The following is a 16,780-nucleotide window of genomic DNA, read 5'->3' as shown; positions in this document are numbered from 1 at the left end:
ACCAGAACAGCTGACACACAAGTACACAGAAAAGTCTATAGTATATAGCTTCAATATACCTGTTATATCTACTATTATTTTGAGAGATGAAAACGTAACGACCATGTTTGTAAGAAATATAATTTTGTGGTGATGTAGTAATTACTGGAAAGGTGTCAACAGATATAAACATGTAAAGCTACAGTAGTGTGTTGGTTTTAAATTGTAGAGGGAAACAATGAACACATACAGTCAAAAACAAACAACAACAATGGTTTGGAAAGTAGTTAATACCGTTTTGTACTATTTCTTTGAGAAGTATCGACTTTATATGTTATTCCTTTAACAGAACATTTTGAAGTATCAGGGTTTTCTAGATACATGAGTGATATTGACAAATATCTACCCATTCCATTATATTTTACTTTCAATTTCCACTCAAAAGTTGGAAATTTACCTTTTCCCAGGAACAGCACTGAGCGAGCAGAAAGTTAAATGAACATAGACAATATTTACCAGACATTTTACAATAACGCCGCGATCTTGTTGATTTCAATCATCATTAAGATTTCCTGAATAGAGAAATAACACAACGGCACAAATGTAGACACGATGTTTTATCACGTGATTGTTAATATCTGTTTCCTAGCAAAGAAATAAAAGCCGTTTACATTTGTAATGGCATTATTATATAATATTATATACGACCATAGTATCATTTGTACATCATTATGTCTAAATATGAATACTTTATAGTTCGTTGAACTACTTTTGTTACTTTTTTCTTGGAAGGTGCTTTCAAAGACGTCAAATAACCACAAGACACTTACAGATACAGGTTCCTTACTATTACAAGTACTTGACAGTGTTAGCTACACAGGTGTTTGTATTTGCCATTTAAAAATATGTCTCTAATTGAAACGACTGATTATCAAAACTGTTATCACATTTGTCTATGATATAGGAAAAGGAAGCGAGGAGAACATTACAATTTGTACACACAAGTGATTGCTTCTTTAACATTTGGTAATATGTACATTATGCCAAAAGTTAATTACAATGCAACAAAATCAACAATAGACAAATGCACTATAGGCAATTGTCATCTTATTTAATTTGGTGTTTCATTAACACGGTATGAGTGTAGATATGGAATATCTGAGACATGAGAGGTCGATGGAAGCAAGGTTACGGTGATCCGAAGGAACCATGCAATCCACCAGCAGAGTCTACCATCTTGTATCTTGAAATAGGAAGGTAACAGACACACAAGTGATGGTACCTTCTATAACGTACCCACTGTCTACCTTAGGTCAATAATTGACGCCAACAAGAAGTGTTGCTTCATGGCTGTAGAACGTTATTCTGACTGTATGTATAATCTGATCCTTAATCGTTTCTTGTAATTATTTCATGACACAATGTGGTTGGGACATAATTGTTGGCGCACCTTAGATTTATATATGTATTCGTTTGACCTTTAGCCCCACTGATGAGTCCTATATTCATGAAATATTCATTGTGTACAGTAAAATTTTACTTCTTTCACTTCCTGCATCAATATATTATTTTTAAGGAATGCTTCGTTCTTCATATTTCTTGTTTTATTTTAATAAAGCGGTATATAAGAACCTCAAATTATTATCATTATTATTATTATAAATTAATATCAATTGAAGTTAAAACAGTTTTTTTTAATTGCATCCATATTTCAACATAATGGCAATTACAAAAATACACATAAAGTTAAGTTTTTTTGTAGGAAAGTGCGAATTAATTCAGTTTCGATATGTTGATACAAACATCAATATGAGTTTGAATCAATTGACAAATTAATTTCAATGTTTATGATGCTGTTAAATATTAACACATCACTTTAACAAGCATCTGATTGTTATGGTATTTACAAGTTTGTTCTGTCTTTCACCATTTGTTAAGTTATCAAATAGCAATAGGAACCTAACCATTTTAAATTGACATTAACATATACAAGCAACAAATGTTTTTTCTCCAACTATTTTATTTTAAATCCATTTTATTATAAACTGAAAGATTTAACGAACAGGCAAGTCCTCTAATAACCTGAAAGTGAAAAAAAAGGATGTTCGGTTAAAAATCAATACAATGCACATGATACGGTTAATTTATTAATATTTTAAAAGCGATATACATGTATCTGATTTTTTCCTCCTTTTAGATGTATCAAACATGTTTATTATTACCTTTTCCTCCTCCCATTCCACCGCCCATTCCTCCGAATCCACTTTGGCCTCCCATTCCACCGCCCATTCCTCCGGATCCACCTCCATTCATACTTCCGAATCCGCCTCCATTCATTCCTCCGAATCCACCTTTGCCTCCCATTCCACCGCCCATTCCTCCGGAACCGCCTCCATTCATACCTCCGAATCCGCCTCCATTCATTCCTCCGAATCCACCTTTGCCTCCCATTCCACCGCCCATTCCTCCAGATCCACCTCCGTTCATACCTCCATATCCGCCTCCATTCATTCCTCCGAATCCACCGTTGCCTCCCATTCCGGAGCCACCGAAACTTCCGCCCATAGAGCCGGCACCACCTCCGTAACCTTAGAAAAAAACCATTATGTCGGATAACATCACTTTTATTATATGATATTCCTGTTATAAAAATGATTATTCCGCATTTTATTTTATAAAATCTAATTTTCATCACATATCTCTTCATATTTAACTACCTCCAATTGAAAATATCAGGCATGAAAAACGTTAAAAACTTACCAGCTCTCCTGTAACCTGAAATAAAAAGTACACAATAAACGATTTGTTTTCAAAAATTTTAAACATAGATATTTCAACATGTGTTTTTATAACAGCAAATTGTATTACTTTGTGTATAGGCTGCCCCACCAGCCAGTGTATATTCCAACAGATTATCAACAAAACCTTATCATGAAAAGATATTGGTTGTTTGTTTGATAAATCTTGAAATCAGTTATCAGAATTACTTTCTCTTTGTTTTATATGATAATTCATTAAATAAAAACTTACGTCCACCGCCGTTACTGGCGCCATTGCCGTATCCGTTTCCGGCGCCATTGCCGTAGCCGTTTCCGGCGCCATTGCCGTAACCGTTTCCAGCGCCATTGCCGTATCCTTTTCCGGCGCCATTGCCGTATCCATTTCCGCCGCCATTTCCGTTACCATTTCCGTTTCCGAATCCATTTCCATATCCTGGCAGTAATAGATATTGCGTATATCGCATTAGCATTTGATTAATGTAAATATACCTTAATGAAATCATTTATTGTTCATTATTGATATGCGCCATTCCAAAGATTGTCAAGTCATACCATAAAATGATGATTACGAAAGCTTCAAACTGAACTTACAAAGCTATTTTAATTATGGAATGTTATATTGATAATGCATTATTATAGAATCAATGTAAATAAAGGTATTGATATTTTTAAATTTTTGGAAGTCTCCTGTTTTACACTATTATTTCATTTTGCTTTTCTAAATTTTCAAAAAGTACAAAGCTTTTTTAAATACATTAAAATTTGTAAAATCATATTGATAATTCATGATTACAGAATCAATATAAATAAATGTATTACTATCTTAATCTGTTGGAAGTCTACTAGTTTATACTTTAATTTATTTTTTTATTTCAAAATTCAGCTTTTATTATATTTCATACATAATATCAAAAAATGATCATTTTGTAAAATGATTCTTACCTGCAGCGCTTACAGCGACCAAGAGGCATGACGCCAAACACATACATATATAGGTGTTCATTTTTGCGTTCTGAAAGGAATACCTATAAATCGAAAAGTTAAACTATTAACAAGATGAGCATGTTTCTTGTGTCTTTTGTTCCGACAATGATTTGAACTAACAAGGTTTAGCTAATCAAATCATCTAATTTCATATACAATCGTTTAGTTAAAGATTAAGTGTTCCGAAAAATAATTTCTATTCCATTTTTCTGCCTACCCTTAGATACTAAGTTTATATACCGAATCCAATTTTATTTAGATATCAACAGTTAAACACATCTAAAGAATACCTTATATATTAATTTTCTGTTCGGAAAGCTTCTTGTTATATCTCAAAAACAAATTGTATAGTGACAATGAAGCAATGTATGAATATAAACCAATGCAAGCAATACTTCTTTTAATGATTATCAAGATATTCCACAATGAACTTAAATGAATTCATTAAATTATAATTACAATATTTTTTTATGATAATTAGGTCTTATGTATAAAAAAAAAATAACATAATCAATTTAATGTGTTCTTAATATAAAACTTACCGGACTTGGCTANATAAATTATGATTACAATATTTTTTTATGATAATTAGGTCTTATGTATAAAAAAAATAACATAATCAATTTAATGTGTTCTTAATATGAAACTTACCGGACTTGGCTAGAAGATACTGGTGGAGGACTGGAGAAGTGGTGCAGAGGAAGATAGATTAGGGTCTTTATTTATACAAAATTAGACGGAAGTCTGCACATGCAAGGTCATTGAATTGGTCTGGTCAGATCGTGCGGAACAGTTGTACAACGTAAAAACTTGTATTGTACACTTGCTAGAATAAATTATCTATCTTTAAATGTTTAAAGTCAGACTTCACTTAATTGTAACTACCTGTACACGTAATCAGGTGTGGGTAGTTAGCATGTTCTAGATGACGCATAGCCCCATTACTTTTATTGGTGTATAGTGGCATCTAATTATAGCTTAATGCTTGGTTTTATAACCCTTTGGTATTGTTTCACGATGTAAAATCCTTTTGTAATAAAACATTTGTTTTTAATTATGTAGTTATCTTAGTAACACTATTGAACATATTTGTAACGAAACAAGTGTTTTCCCATTTGAAATGTTAGAAATATTATTGACAAGTTGAGCTTCCCCCTTTGAATTACGCTGTTGTAAATTTCATGCATGCAATTAAAGAAATAAAAAGGGCAGAGAGCGGGGTTTTAAATTTCACCTCGCTTGCAGTATTGAATTGACAAATATCAGCTTCAGTAATTTAAAATTGTATTCACTATATAATCTAACGGCAATTGAACTCGGCATAAGTATAGTTTCTTTGATAACCTACTTTTTAACGTTATCCACAATCTAACATTAATAATCTTAAACACTATCTGTTATGGTAAGTAAGAAGTGTGAAATATATGCATATTTTTAAATGAAAAAAAAATACAATTTTTTCAATGAACACTCATGGAATTATGCCATCATTTTTCAACACAATATACCATTTTTATAGTTCAAGTGTTCTATTTTTCCATTTTTAATAAGCGAAATGAAAACGGGCTATTCAGATGGAAAATAAGATACTTCTCCGATCCTTTGCCTTCTCATTTAGATTAATATTATCTAAACTTCCTTGAAGGTGTGGCGAAGATATCCAGTCTTGTAACTATGGGGGAAAATAGGCCTGCTTTATGCCATAGCATGATATCGTAGAAGGCGACATATGTGTGATCATTTTTTGATTATCGAACCCGAGGCCTTACAGATTATTTCGTTTCCTATCGCGGAAAGGCGAAATTTATGCCTCTTTTTATTTGATATTACAGCTTTGAACAAAAAAAATAAAAGTAACTTGCAGCCTTTCTTCGCTTGGAAATAAACAAACTATCACAAAGAGTATTGATACTATTTCGTGAAAATTTCGCAAATATAAGGGAGATGGGATGATGAAGATGATTTGTATTACAGTTCAGTTTGTATCTGTCATAATAAAGTATCAAACGTACAACTTGGCCATACACACAATTGCTGGTGTTTGTTTTAAAGCTTTTTTTGTGAATAAGTAGGTGAGTGAGTAGGTATCAGAATAATCTTTAATTAAACTTTAGTTTGTTTACAACAAATTGGTAACGAGTAATAATCACTCTTTTTGGCCAAGCCGTTAGCGCTCAGGGAGTCTAAGTGTCACATATCGACATTTGAGGTTACTTTATATTCCATGCGGTAAGTATGAGTGAGAATTAAATAGGAAAGGTAGGTTATTGGTATTTGTATGTCGCGGGTAAAGAAAAGCGCGCCAACTTTATACTTACCTGGGCACGCGCAGAGTTGTTTGGACAGGTGTGAAAGGCAGGTGTAATGGCGTGACCATTGTTTTCATTACTGCTTCTGTTATTGTGAAGTATTCGGGAGTTAGCGTGAAATACAGCTCACGGTAAGTTATATTTTAATCATCGATAGATCTGTGTGTATCTCCTGAGTTATATTGTTGATTCTGTGTATGTGTGACCGTGTAATAAACGGTATTTCTCAAATAGTAAACAGGTGCGAAATTGTACGGAGTGCAGTGAGAGCGAATGGGTTTGTGTGGTAGTTGTTTAGATATTGAATAAGGATCATTGGGGCTTATTTATTTGTAATAAACAAAGTCACAATGGCATTATACAAATGCAATAATATATCAATGTTAGTCTGGTCATTACTATATACGATTGAGCATAGATGAGTGAGCGACGTGGTGTGTTTACGCATGTTGCAAAATGTTGTATAAGTAATATGTTTAAAGCGTATATTATAGATATGTAACATGATAGTGGACAATTATGTAGTTACTAGTGTTATTCATATTTTGTAGCTTATTTCCCAGTGAGAGACCTGTCAGTTTTGTCTGAGGACAAAAGTATGGAAACCCGTAATGGCCGACGGTGTTATTGTCCATGTTTTCCACCTACGATGCACTGAGACAGCAGTTTTATGAACTGACTTATACATATGGATATGATTATCCAGAGATGGACCGTGATGATATTTTCCCTAGTTATGGAGACATAATACTCTATTATGGAGGCTGGGAGCATGATGTGACATACTGTGGTATGGAGGCCCGGTAATAGTTGAGTGGAGTTGAACTCCGACACAGCAACTGTGACTTCAGCAGCTGAGATACAGTTCAGCCATAGATGTCATCTGCCAGTTGACCAGGAGGACATTCCAAGAGTGTTTGGCTACTGATTGTGTTTGCCAGAAGATGGGATTGAAATTAACATTAACGGAACTTTGTGATCTGTTCGTGTGGGAAGCTACAACGACTATTCATTATATTATAGATTTAGGGATTTAGGTGTAATATAATATATATATTTATCTATTTATAGATGTAAGTAAATCATAATATATATGTCCAATGTAGAATTGTATGAGAGTTATTAGTGAGTGTGAAAGAGTATGCTTGTATAGATACTGTATATTGTAAATAAATGTATATTTGTAGATCCTCTTTTGTTGTCAATTGCAAATGAATTGGCAGCGGTGGGATTATTTTGTTTGTAGTTGTATGAGGATTTGTGTTGTATACTCTGAGAGGGAATCTGTGAGAGTCCTTTTTTTTAGTTTTTCTTTCAGCTATATAAAGACTAGACTAGGTGTTAGTTCACATGGATACTGCTGTTATAAAGGTAAGTGTCCTTTAAATTTCCAAATTAAAATTTTGTTTTAGATATTGATTATTAGATGATCATACGTTTGCTATTTGAGTCGCTGGATAGTGGTACGTTGTATATTACACTATTGTTTCATCATGTCTTCCATTCGAGAAATGAAGGATCGTGGAGGGGAACTAGAATTGTCAGGAAAAGAACTTCAGGATTATATTCTCAACGAGCAAGCCAGGGAACGTGATGAGAGAGAGAAGCAGAGAGACTTGATAAAGGCCCAAGGTGAAATGGAACATGAGCTGAACATGTTGAAGATGCAGGCAGATTTAGAAAAGGAAAGAGAAGCCAGAGCTATACGAGAGCATGAGCGACAGAGATGCAGCTTCTAGAAAGGAAGAACAAACAAGGAGATGGATCACCACAAGTAACTCCTCATTCATCACATGTGGTTAAGGGGCCTAAACTTTCTTCTTTTGAGGAAGGAAGGACAATATAGACTCATATTTGCAAAGATTTGAGCGGTACGCGACAACGCAAGGTTGGGACAGGAACAGAGAGTGGGCAACCAACCTTAGTGTTCTTCTAAAAGGAAGAGCCTTAGATGTATTTTCAAGACTTCCTCTTGACCAGAGTATGGATTACGATGTACTTAAGGGTGCTCTCCTTAAGAGATCGAGATGACCGAGCAAGGTTTCCGGAAGCGTTTTCTAGACGGAAGACCGGAAAAAGGCGAAACCTTTAGCCAATTTGCTTTCCGATTAGAGAGTTACTTCCAGCGATGGCTAGAGATGGCGGGAACTGAGAAAACCTTTGCAGGTCTCAAGGATTTGATGATTCGGGATCAATGTATTCGTGCTTGTGGAAACGACCTTACTTTGTTTCTGAAGGAGAGGATTCCAAAGTCTATAGGAGAGATGTCCAAACTTGCTGATCAGTACGCTGAAGCAAGAGGTGATGCATTCAGTTTAGCAAGGCCAAGGTATGGAGGGCATAAGTCATCATCCAGTGGTGGTCAACCTCAGGGACACTCGGTAAGACTTCTGCTGAGACGGGACCGAGGGACAAACAAAGTAATACAGGGTTGGTGAAACATTGTTACATTTGCCAGAAAACTGATCATCTTTCTTTCAGATGTCCACAGAAGACAAACAAAAAGAATCAGGCAAACTGTGTGTCATCAAAAGGGGAAAATAAACGCCGAAGACAAGTATGCAATACGGAAATGCCTGTTGTGCAGGGATTTTTTGGTATTTATCCGGTGTCGGTTTTGAGGGACTCTGGTTGTGAGCGTTCTTTTGTCAAGACATGCCTGGTAGGAGACGAGTATCTTACTAGTGAAATGGAGACATGTGTGTTAGCCAACGGACACTCCGTTCCAACGTGTAGCCATTGACATAGTTGGACCATTGGATCCTGTAACTGAAAGAGGTTACCGTTACATACTCACCATAGTCGATTATGCGACGCGATATCCTGAAGCAGTTCCATTGAAGAGCATTGAAACTGAACGAGTTGCAGAGGCCTTAGTTGATGTCTACAGTCGTGTTGAAATTCCTCAAGAAGTGCTGACAGATAAGGGCTCACAATTCACTTCCGATTTGATGCGAGAAGTCAGCCGTTTGTTGTCTATTCGTCAGTTAACTACAACGCCGTACCATCCGATGTGCAATGGACTTGTTGAACGATTTAATGGCACTCTCAAGCAAATGCTTCGTAGGATGTGTTCCAAAAGACCTCGTGATTGGGACAAGTATATCAACGATTTGTTGTTTACTTATCGTGAAGTGACGCAGGAGAGCCTTGGAATTTCTCCGTTTGAGTTGTTATACGGACGATAGGTTAGAGGCCCAATGATGATTCTCAGGGAACTATTGACCAAGGATATTCCTGATCCTGATACAAAGACCGCTTATCAATATGGTATTGATCTGAAAGAGCGTTTGGAAGAGACATGCAAGATGGCTCAGCAGCAATTGAAGTCAGCCAGAACTCGTCAAGCAATGTACTATAACAAGAAGGCGAAAGACAGAAAGGTGCTTCTGCCAACAAAAAGGAACAAGTTGTTAATGCAGTGGATAGGACCATATGTAATTGAGGAGAGAAAGGGGTCTATGGACTACAAAGTTGTAGTCGACGGAAAGTCTAAGACTTACCACGCAAACCTATTGCGACTATATGTTGACAGGGATGGTAACTGTGTCGTCAGAAATGATCCAGGTGTTCTGTCAGTCACTTGTGCTGCAGTCATTGAGGAGGAAGACAGCAATGAGAACGAAGAGATTCTCGAGGACGCGATTGTTACCTCGCCAGGACCAATAAGATCTGAAACTACTGAAGATGTACTGGTATCAGAATTACTCGCTGTGGAACAGAAGACAGATGTCAAGGAATTGTAAGAGGAATTTGAAGACGTCCTTACAAATGTTCCGGGAAAAACCAACCTTGGAGAACTCGACATAACTTCTTTGACAGATGAACCAGTCAGGGCTAAGAGTCATAGTATACCCTACAGTATGAAGGCGACAATCCAAGATGAAGTGGGGAAGTGGGTGTGATAACGCCGTCCGAGTCACCTTACTCTGCTCCAGTTGTAATTGTCAAAAAGAAAGATGGCAGTAATAGGTTTTGTATTGACTATCGACAGCTGAATCGAGTTACCATCTTCGATGCAGAGCCAATGCCGAATGCGGATGAGATATTTGCACGCCTATCAGGTATCGATACTTCTCTCGATTGGATCTAAGTTAAGGCTATTGGCAAGTGCCTATGGCGAAGACAGCTCAACAAAAGACAGCTTTTTCAACCACTAAAGGATTGTTCGAATTTTCTGTGATGCCTTTTGGACTTGTGAATGTGCCAGCAACATTTTGTCGTATGATGAGGAAACTTCTGAAAGACATGACTGGGATCGAGAGCTTTATAGATAATATTCTTGTGTACACCAGGACGTTGGAAGAACATTTGTTCATCTTGAAGACGCTATTCCAGAGGCTTCGAAGTGCAGGTCTTACAGCCAGACCTACAAAGTGTGCCATAGGGTATGGAAGTCTGGAAAGTCTTGGTCATATCGTCGGTGACCAGCGTCTTGCACCAAATCCTGACAAGATCAAAGCTATTCTGGATGTTCAGACACCAGAGATGAAGAAGCAAGTGCGATCATTTATGGGAATGGCAGGCTTCTACAGGAAGTTCATACCGGACTTTGCTTCGATATCAGTGCCATTAACTGATCTCACTAGAAAAGGACAACCTAATCGAGTTAAGTGGTTGGAACCTCAAGAAAGAGCGTTCCAAACTTTAAAGAAAATGTTATCATCCAGTCCAATACTGAAACTACCTGATATTGAGAAGGAGTTTGTACTACAGACTTATGCGTCAGACTACGGTCTTGGGGCCGTTCTTCTACAGGAAGCTGTTGACAGTCTATTTCCCGTTGCCTATGCTAGCCAAAAGCTGAAAGATGCTGAGAAATCCTATGCTGTGGTCGAGTAGGAATGTTTAGCTGTTGTATGGGGAATCACTAAATTCCAGAAGTACATTTATGGAAGGCAGTTTATCCTAGAAACTGATCATCAGCCGTTCATCTATCTCAACAAGATGAAGGGCAACAACGCTAGACTGATGCGATGGGCATTGCAGATACAGCCATATCGTTTTACGATTTGTGCCATCAGAGGCAAGGACAACGTGGGGGCAGACTGCCTCAGCAGACTGTAGATATGCATACATGCAGGACAATATGTACATAGTCCAGGATATATAATGTGAGGAGCAAAATGTCATATGTGTATTGTAAAAATACAATTTGTTCCAACATGAATTTTTCTAAATTGGGACGTGTGTCACATATCGACATTTGAGGTTACTTTATATTCCATGCGGTAAGTATGAGTGAGAATTAAATAGGAAAGGTAGGTTATTGGTATTTGTATTTCGCGGGTAAAGAAAAGCGCGCCAACTTTATACTTACCTGGGCACGCGCAGAGTTGTTTGGACAGGTGTGAAAGGCAGGTGTAATGGCGTGACCATTGTTTTCATTACTGCTTCTGTTATTGTGAAGTATTCGGGAGTTAGCGTGAAATACAGCTCACGGTAAGTTATATTTTAATCATCGATAGATCTGTGTGTATCTCCTGAGTTATATTGTTGATTCTGTGTATGTTTGACCGTGTAATAAACGGTATTTCTCAAATAGTAAACAGGTGCGAAATTGTACGGAGTGCAGTGAGAGCGAATGGGTTTGTGTGGTAGTTGTTTAGATATTGAATAAGGATCATTGGGGCTTATTTATTTATAATAAACAAAGTCACAATGGCANGCGACGTGGTGTGTTTACGCATGTTGCAGAATGTTGTATAAGTAATATGTTTAAAGCGTATATTATAGATATGTAACATGATAGTGTACAATTATGTAGTTACTAGTGTTATTTATATTTTGTAGCTTATTTCCCAGTGAGAGACCTGTCAGTTTTGTCTGAGGACAAAAGTATGGAAACCCGTAATGGCCGACGGTGTTATTGTCCATGTTTTCCACCTACGATGCACTGAGACAGCAGTTTTATGAACTGACTTATACATATGGATATGATTATCCAAGGGGGAGGGAACGTGATGAAATTTTCCCTAGTTATGGAGACATAGTACTCTATTATGGAGGCTGGGAGCATGATGTGACATACTCTGGTATGGAGGCCCGGTAATAGTTGAGTGGAGTTGAACTCCGACACAGCAACTGTGACTTCAGCAGCTGAGATACAGTTCAGCCATAGATGTCATCTGCCAGTTGACCAGGAGGACATTCCAAGAGTGTTTGGCTACTGATTGTGTTTGCCAGAAAACGGGATTGAAATTAACATTAACGGAACTTTGTGATCTGTTCGTGTGGGAAGCTACAACGACTATTCATTATATTATAGATTTAGGGATTTAGGTGTAATATAATATATATATTTATCTATTTATAGATGTAAGTAAATCATAATATATATGTCCAATGTAGAATTATATGAGAGTTATTAGTGAGTGTGAAAGAGTATGCTTATAAAGATATTGTATATTGTAAATAAAAGTATATTTGTAGATCCTCTTTTGTTGTCAATTGCAAATGAATTAATAGTTCGGCATACGTTAACACAAAGTGTGGGGGGAAACTTGAGTACCCGAAAAATACCTACGTTTCCGAGCAAGTGACCCGATGTCTTCTCACGTCCGATCGGGAAATTGAACCCCTTTCTTGGTGAAAGACGAGTGTCCTATCCACTGCGCCACCTACATAGACTTCTACAGAATTGTTCTAACTTGCTTACATCAATACGCTTTAAAGAGATTTCTGTTTCTGTTCATACCATTGTGTGTTCCGGTCTAATATTTCCTTATAAATATTCATGTATTAATTCACACATTGATATAGTCGTACCAGCTCTGTTTGAAATATATAAATATACAGAGTACATATTAATGCAATTTTTATTAAGAACTAAAACAGACTTAACAATAAATCAAGCATATCTTTGCTAGAAAAAACATACACATATATGTATAGGTATACATAAATCGATAAATGCTATGCATACTCATTTTTTATTGAAGCAAAAAGGGGGATAATGACCATAGGACAGATTTGAATCACGACCATCTGTGTTAACACAGTATTAAATTACCAAGGATTCATACCTGTTTAAGTCATTCGCCACACTCCGGCTTTAATCTCAGCATCAATCGATATACAGCAAATCAAGAATATCCAGATGTGCACGGGTTTTTACGCTTCTAGCTGAAAATTTATCACAGTGTATATATTCAAGTCAGGTCCGAAAGTGTGCAAACTTTTAAAGTAATCAGGTCGCTGATATCACACTTATCAACATAAGCACAAATGTTGCTAGATGCATACTTGATATTTGTAATTTACGAAGATCAACGTAATTTTGCACTCATGCTAATAACATAATAACTCTTTACAATTTAAAGTAATTAAAGGTATCATTCGATCAAGATTTGCAGAGTTAAGTCGCAATTATTATATATTGAGATATTGAAAGTGTACATATTTTGGCGGTAATGTAAATTTAGCGGCTTTCGCGCTACATCTCGTCCGCGAATACAAGTACCTGTCCCCTGCTTAAGCTCGAAAACTAAACTAATGATAATTACAATTTGACTACCGCTTTAACACAACCTAGTTCGTAGGTCGTCTCAAAGCGGTTCACGAATTATCATCCGTGGTTATAGGGTCTATGCAACCAGCCAATATATTTCTCAACTCCCTGGAGAGCATACAGCCGAGGCTGCCATGTCGGCGCTCACAGCTACATGTAGCATTCAACAATTCCAGCACTGCCCAACCACGTACTCATTTACAACTGAGAAGACTGGAACAAGCAGAGTAACGTATCTTGTTCAAAGGTATAACACAGTGCCGTGACGTGACTCGAACCCGCAACCCTTCGTGTATGAGCCTGGCGTCCTACCACTGGACTACAGTGCCTCTGCTAAAATCAGACCACAAAGCACATGGTATCCATACCATACGTGTAGGGTTTCACTCGACAGTTACTGGCAACAGCTCAATTGCATACATACGTGAAGGAAAGACTGTTTTTTTGTTCCAAGGAGTTTAGTTACTGCGATTCCACTAATATAAAAGTGCGCTCATGAGTCATACCATCTTCGTTCCGCTAAAATTTGAAAATCAAATACGCTAACAGTCACCAGACAAGTGTGGTTTTAGTCTGTCAGAGGATGTTGGTTAATAAGACATGACCTATAAACCCAGCTATCATTTGATTACATAGACATCAATACATCTGTATTCATATATTAATGAATCTACAACCATTAATTAAAAGGCGGTCCAGGCAACAATAAACCGGTTTAGTTACAGTAAGTATATCCTAAATCGATAATCAATAAATTTCCTTTTCTTTTCATGTCGTTGGTTTGCTGGTCGACTTAATTTATTTTCTTTTTTGCGTAACAGCCGGATTTGTATCATAATGAATTCACATGAGTACATATTATTTATATATCTTGCAAAGATGATGTGCAGATCCATCAAAACCAGAAGAGTTTCTTAAATTTCAACAAATTTTATAAAGAAATAAAATTGACTGCACAATATTAAGGTCTTCTCCAAACCAAAAAATACATACATAGATATGTATAGATATGCATTGGCAAATGTTTTGACATGATAACAATTTTGAAGAATGAAGGGGATGGATTACAAGAGACTGATTTAAAGCTACAATTATAATAATACCAACCCCAAGTGTTTCATGAAACATATTAAATTGCCAGAAATTCAAACTGCATAAAGACAGTCACCAAACTCTGATAATCATTATAAACAGTCTATATACAAACCTGCAGATATCTATATATAACACATAAATGCATGTCGGTTTAACTAATTTCATAATCATAAGACAAGGATTCGAGTAAGACTTGCAAGGTAAAAGTGTAGAATAGTTTTTCTATCACAACACGTTGTGTTACTCCACTCTCATATCATTGTATAAACATGCAGACTGTTGAATAAATATGAGTTATACACCACACGTGGTATATGAACTTCCGTAGTTTTGATTGGTCAAAAAGATGAACCTTGACCGGACGACTTTTTTCACGAGCTTTAGGCCGCGTGCTGTTTTCTTTACGTCGACTGCTGTCAACATCCGGCAAATGTTGGCGACTTTTGTGAGGTTATGCGATGGGAAAAGGGGTTATCAAGGCAATACCAAAAGAGGATGATGCTTAAAGATATGATCGCTAGTTTCACGCAAATCTGCTACAGACGCTCGATATCGTTTCGACGGCATACCGTCGCGTGTCCAGGTCGTGAAACCCAGAGACGTTCTCCCCATGTCCCGTTATCAATATTTGGAGGGCCTGTCTATGGCGAGCCCTCACTATAAACGTCAACCATAGAACCTAACGAAGAAACGTCCCAGGCCTATGGTTTTGGACATATTGACAGCGATTAGTTCGTCTTCATCACTTGGCGGGAGGCAGACTTCGTACGATATGCTTACGCGCATATAGTCCGTGGTTAATTCATATTAATTAATGCAATATTGCATGCTCTCAATATTTACAGTAGTTCATCTAAAACTCGTGTCTTTTGTAACTTTTGAAAATTAACTAACGCGAGTGAAATAAATACCATATTCAACAATCACTTGTTGTGTAACCTCTACATATATAATATAAATATTGATAATATTTATAAATAAACAATGCTATTATGCAACAGTCGTATCCGGCTGTTTTCTCTAGCGGTCATTACCTGGGAATTACCGCCTCATCGTCATCGACCCAGTTTTGTTATCTTCGCACTGTAACTGTGACCTTGTAACAGCCGCGAAAGTGTAATGGATGCCTATTAGTGATAATGCTATACGGAGTGTCATCCCACTTGACAAATAAACGTCGCAATAGTGTAATTCTACTCCTATCAAATCACCTGAGATGTCGCAACAGTGTAACTCTACTCCTATCAAATCACATGAGATGTCGCAACAGAGTTAGTCTACCCCTATTAAATCACCTGAGATGTCGCAATAATGTATTTCTACTCCTGTCCAATTCCCTAACATATTACACTAGTGTATTTCTACTCGTTTATTGTTATTCTACTCCTATCAAATCACATGAGATGTCGATATAGTGTAATTCTACTTCTACCAAATCACCTGAGATGTCGATATAGTGTAATTCTGCTACTATAAAATCACCTGCGATGTCGATATAGTGTAATTCTACTCCTACACTAGTATCAAATCACATGAGATGTCGCAATAGTGTATTTCTACTCCTATTTACTTCTGAGATATTACGCTAGTGTATTTCTACTCGTATATTGTTATTTTACATCTATCAAATCCCCTGAGATGTCGCAATAGTGTAAATCTACTCCTATTAAATTACCATAGATATTACACTAGTGTATTTCTACTCGTATATTGTTATTCTACTAACTATCAAATCACCTGAGATGTCAATATAGTGTATTTCTACACCTATCAAATTCCCTGAGATGTCGCAATAGTGTAACTCTACTCCTATCAAATCGCCTGAGATGTCGATTTAGTGTATTTCTACTCCAATTCACTTCGTTGAGATGTCGCAATTGTGTTATTCTACTAATATCAAATTTTCTGATAAACAGAGAATATTACATGGTTAAAACCATATCATATGCCATATCAGCCCGAGGACCCAATATCAGACCGAGGGCTTTAGCAGTATAGTAACAGAAAGTCAATATTTGTTATAGATACTGAAGTATCATAAGTCTTAAACACGTTGTTATGAATAAGCATTTAGTGTTGATTTAAACAACTCAAGTTGAAAATATGGACGAAGTAGTAGTTAG

At 36.6% G+C, this 16,780-nt stretch overlaps 1 protein-coding gene across 1 annotated transcript; it reads right to left on the bottom strand.

Annotated features, from left to right (window-relative positions):
- Window positions 1-2,053: 2,053 nt before the first annotated feature.
- LOC110462858 (glycine-rich cell wall structural protein-like) lies at window positions 2,054-4,413 on the bottom strand. Its single transcript, XM_021517086.1, has 6 exons — window positions 4,395-4,413; window positions 3,702-3,784; window positions 3,010-3,192; window positions 2,740-2,754; window positions 2,202-2,567; window positions 2,054-2,061 (listed from the first exon to the last, which is right to left on the bottom strand). The coding sequence occupies exons 2-6, from the start codon at window positions 3,760-3,762 to the stop codon at window positions 2,054-2,056; spliced, it is 633 nt and encodes a 210-aa protein (XP_021372761.1). The 5' UTR covers window positions 3,763-3,784; window positions 4,395-4,413.
- Window positions 4,414-16,780: the final 12,367 nt, after the last annotated feature.

This window comes from Mizuhopecten yessoensis, unplaced genomic scaffold (assembly GCF_002113885.1).
Source record: "Mizuhopecten yessoensis strain PY_sf001 unplaced genomic scaffold, ASM211388v2 scaffold10839, whole genome shotgun sequence".
Taxonomy (NCBI): domain Eukaryota; kingdom Metazoa; phylum Mollusca; class Bivalvia; order Pectinida; family Pectinidae; genus Mizuhopecten; species Mizuhopecten yessoensis.
The sequence above is the reverse complement of the archived record's forward strand: the minus strand, read 5'-3'. Positions and strand labels throughout refer to the sequence as shown.

Coding starts and splice junctions, on each gene's coding strand:
- LOC110462858 (XM_021517086.1), bottom strand. CDS start 3,762: ATGAACACCTATATATGTATGTGTTTGGCGTCATGCCTCTTGGTCGCT. Junction 3,193..3,701: donor GGTCGCTGTAAGCGCTGCAG/GTAAGAATCATT, acceptor TATTACTGCCAG/GATATGGAAATGGATTCGGA.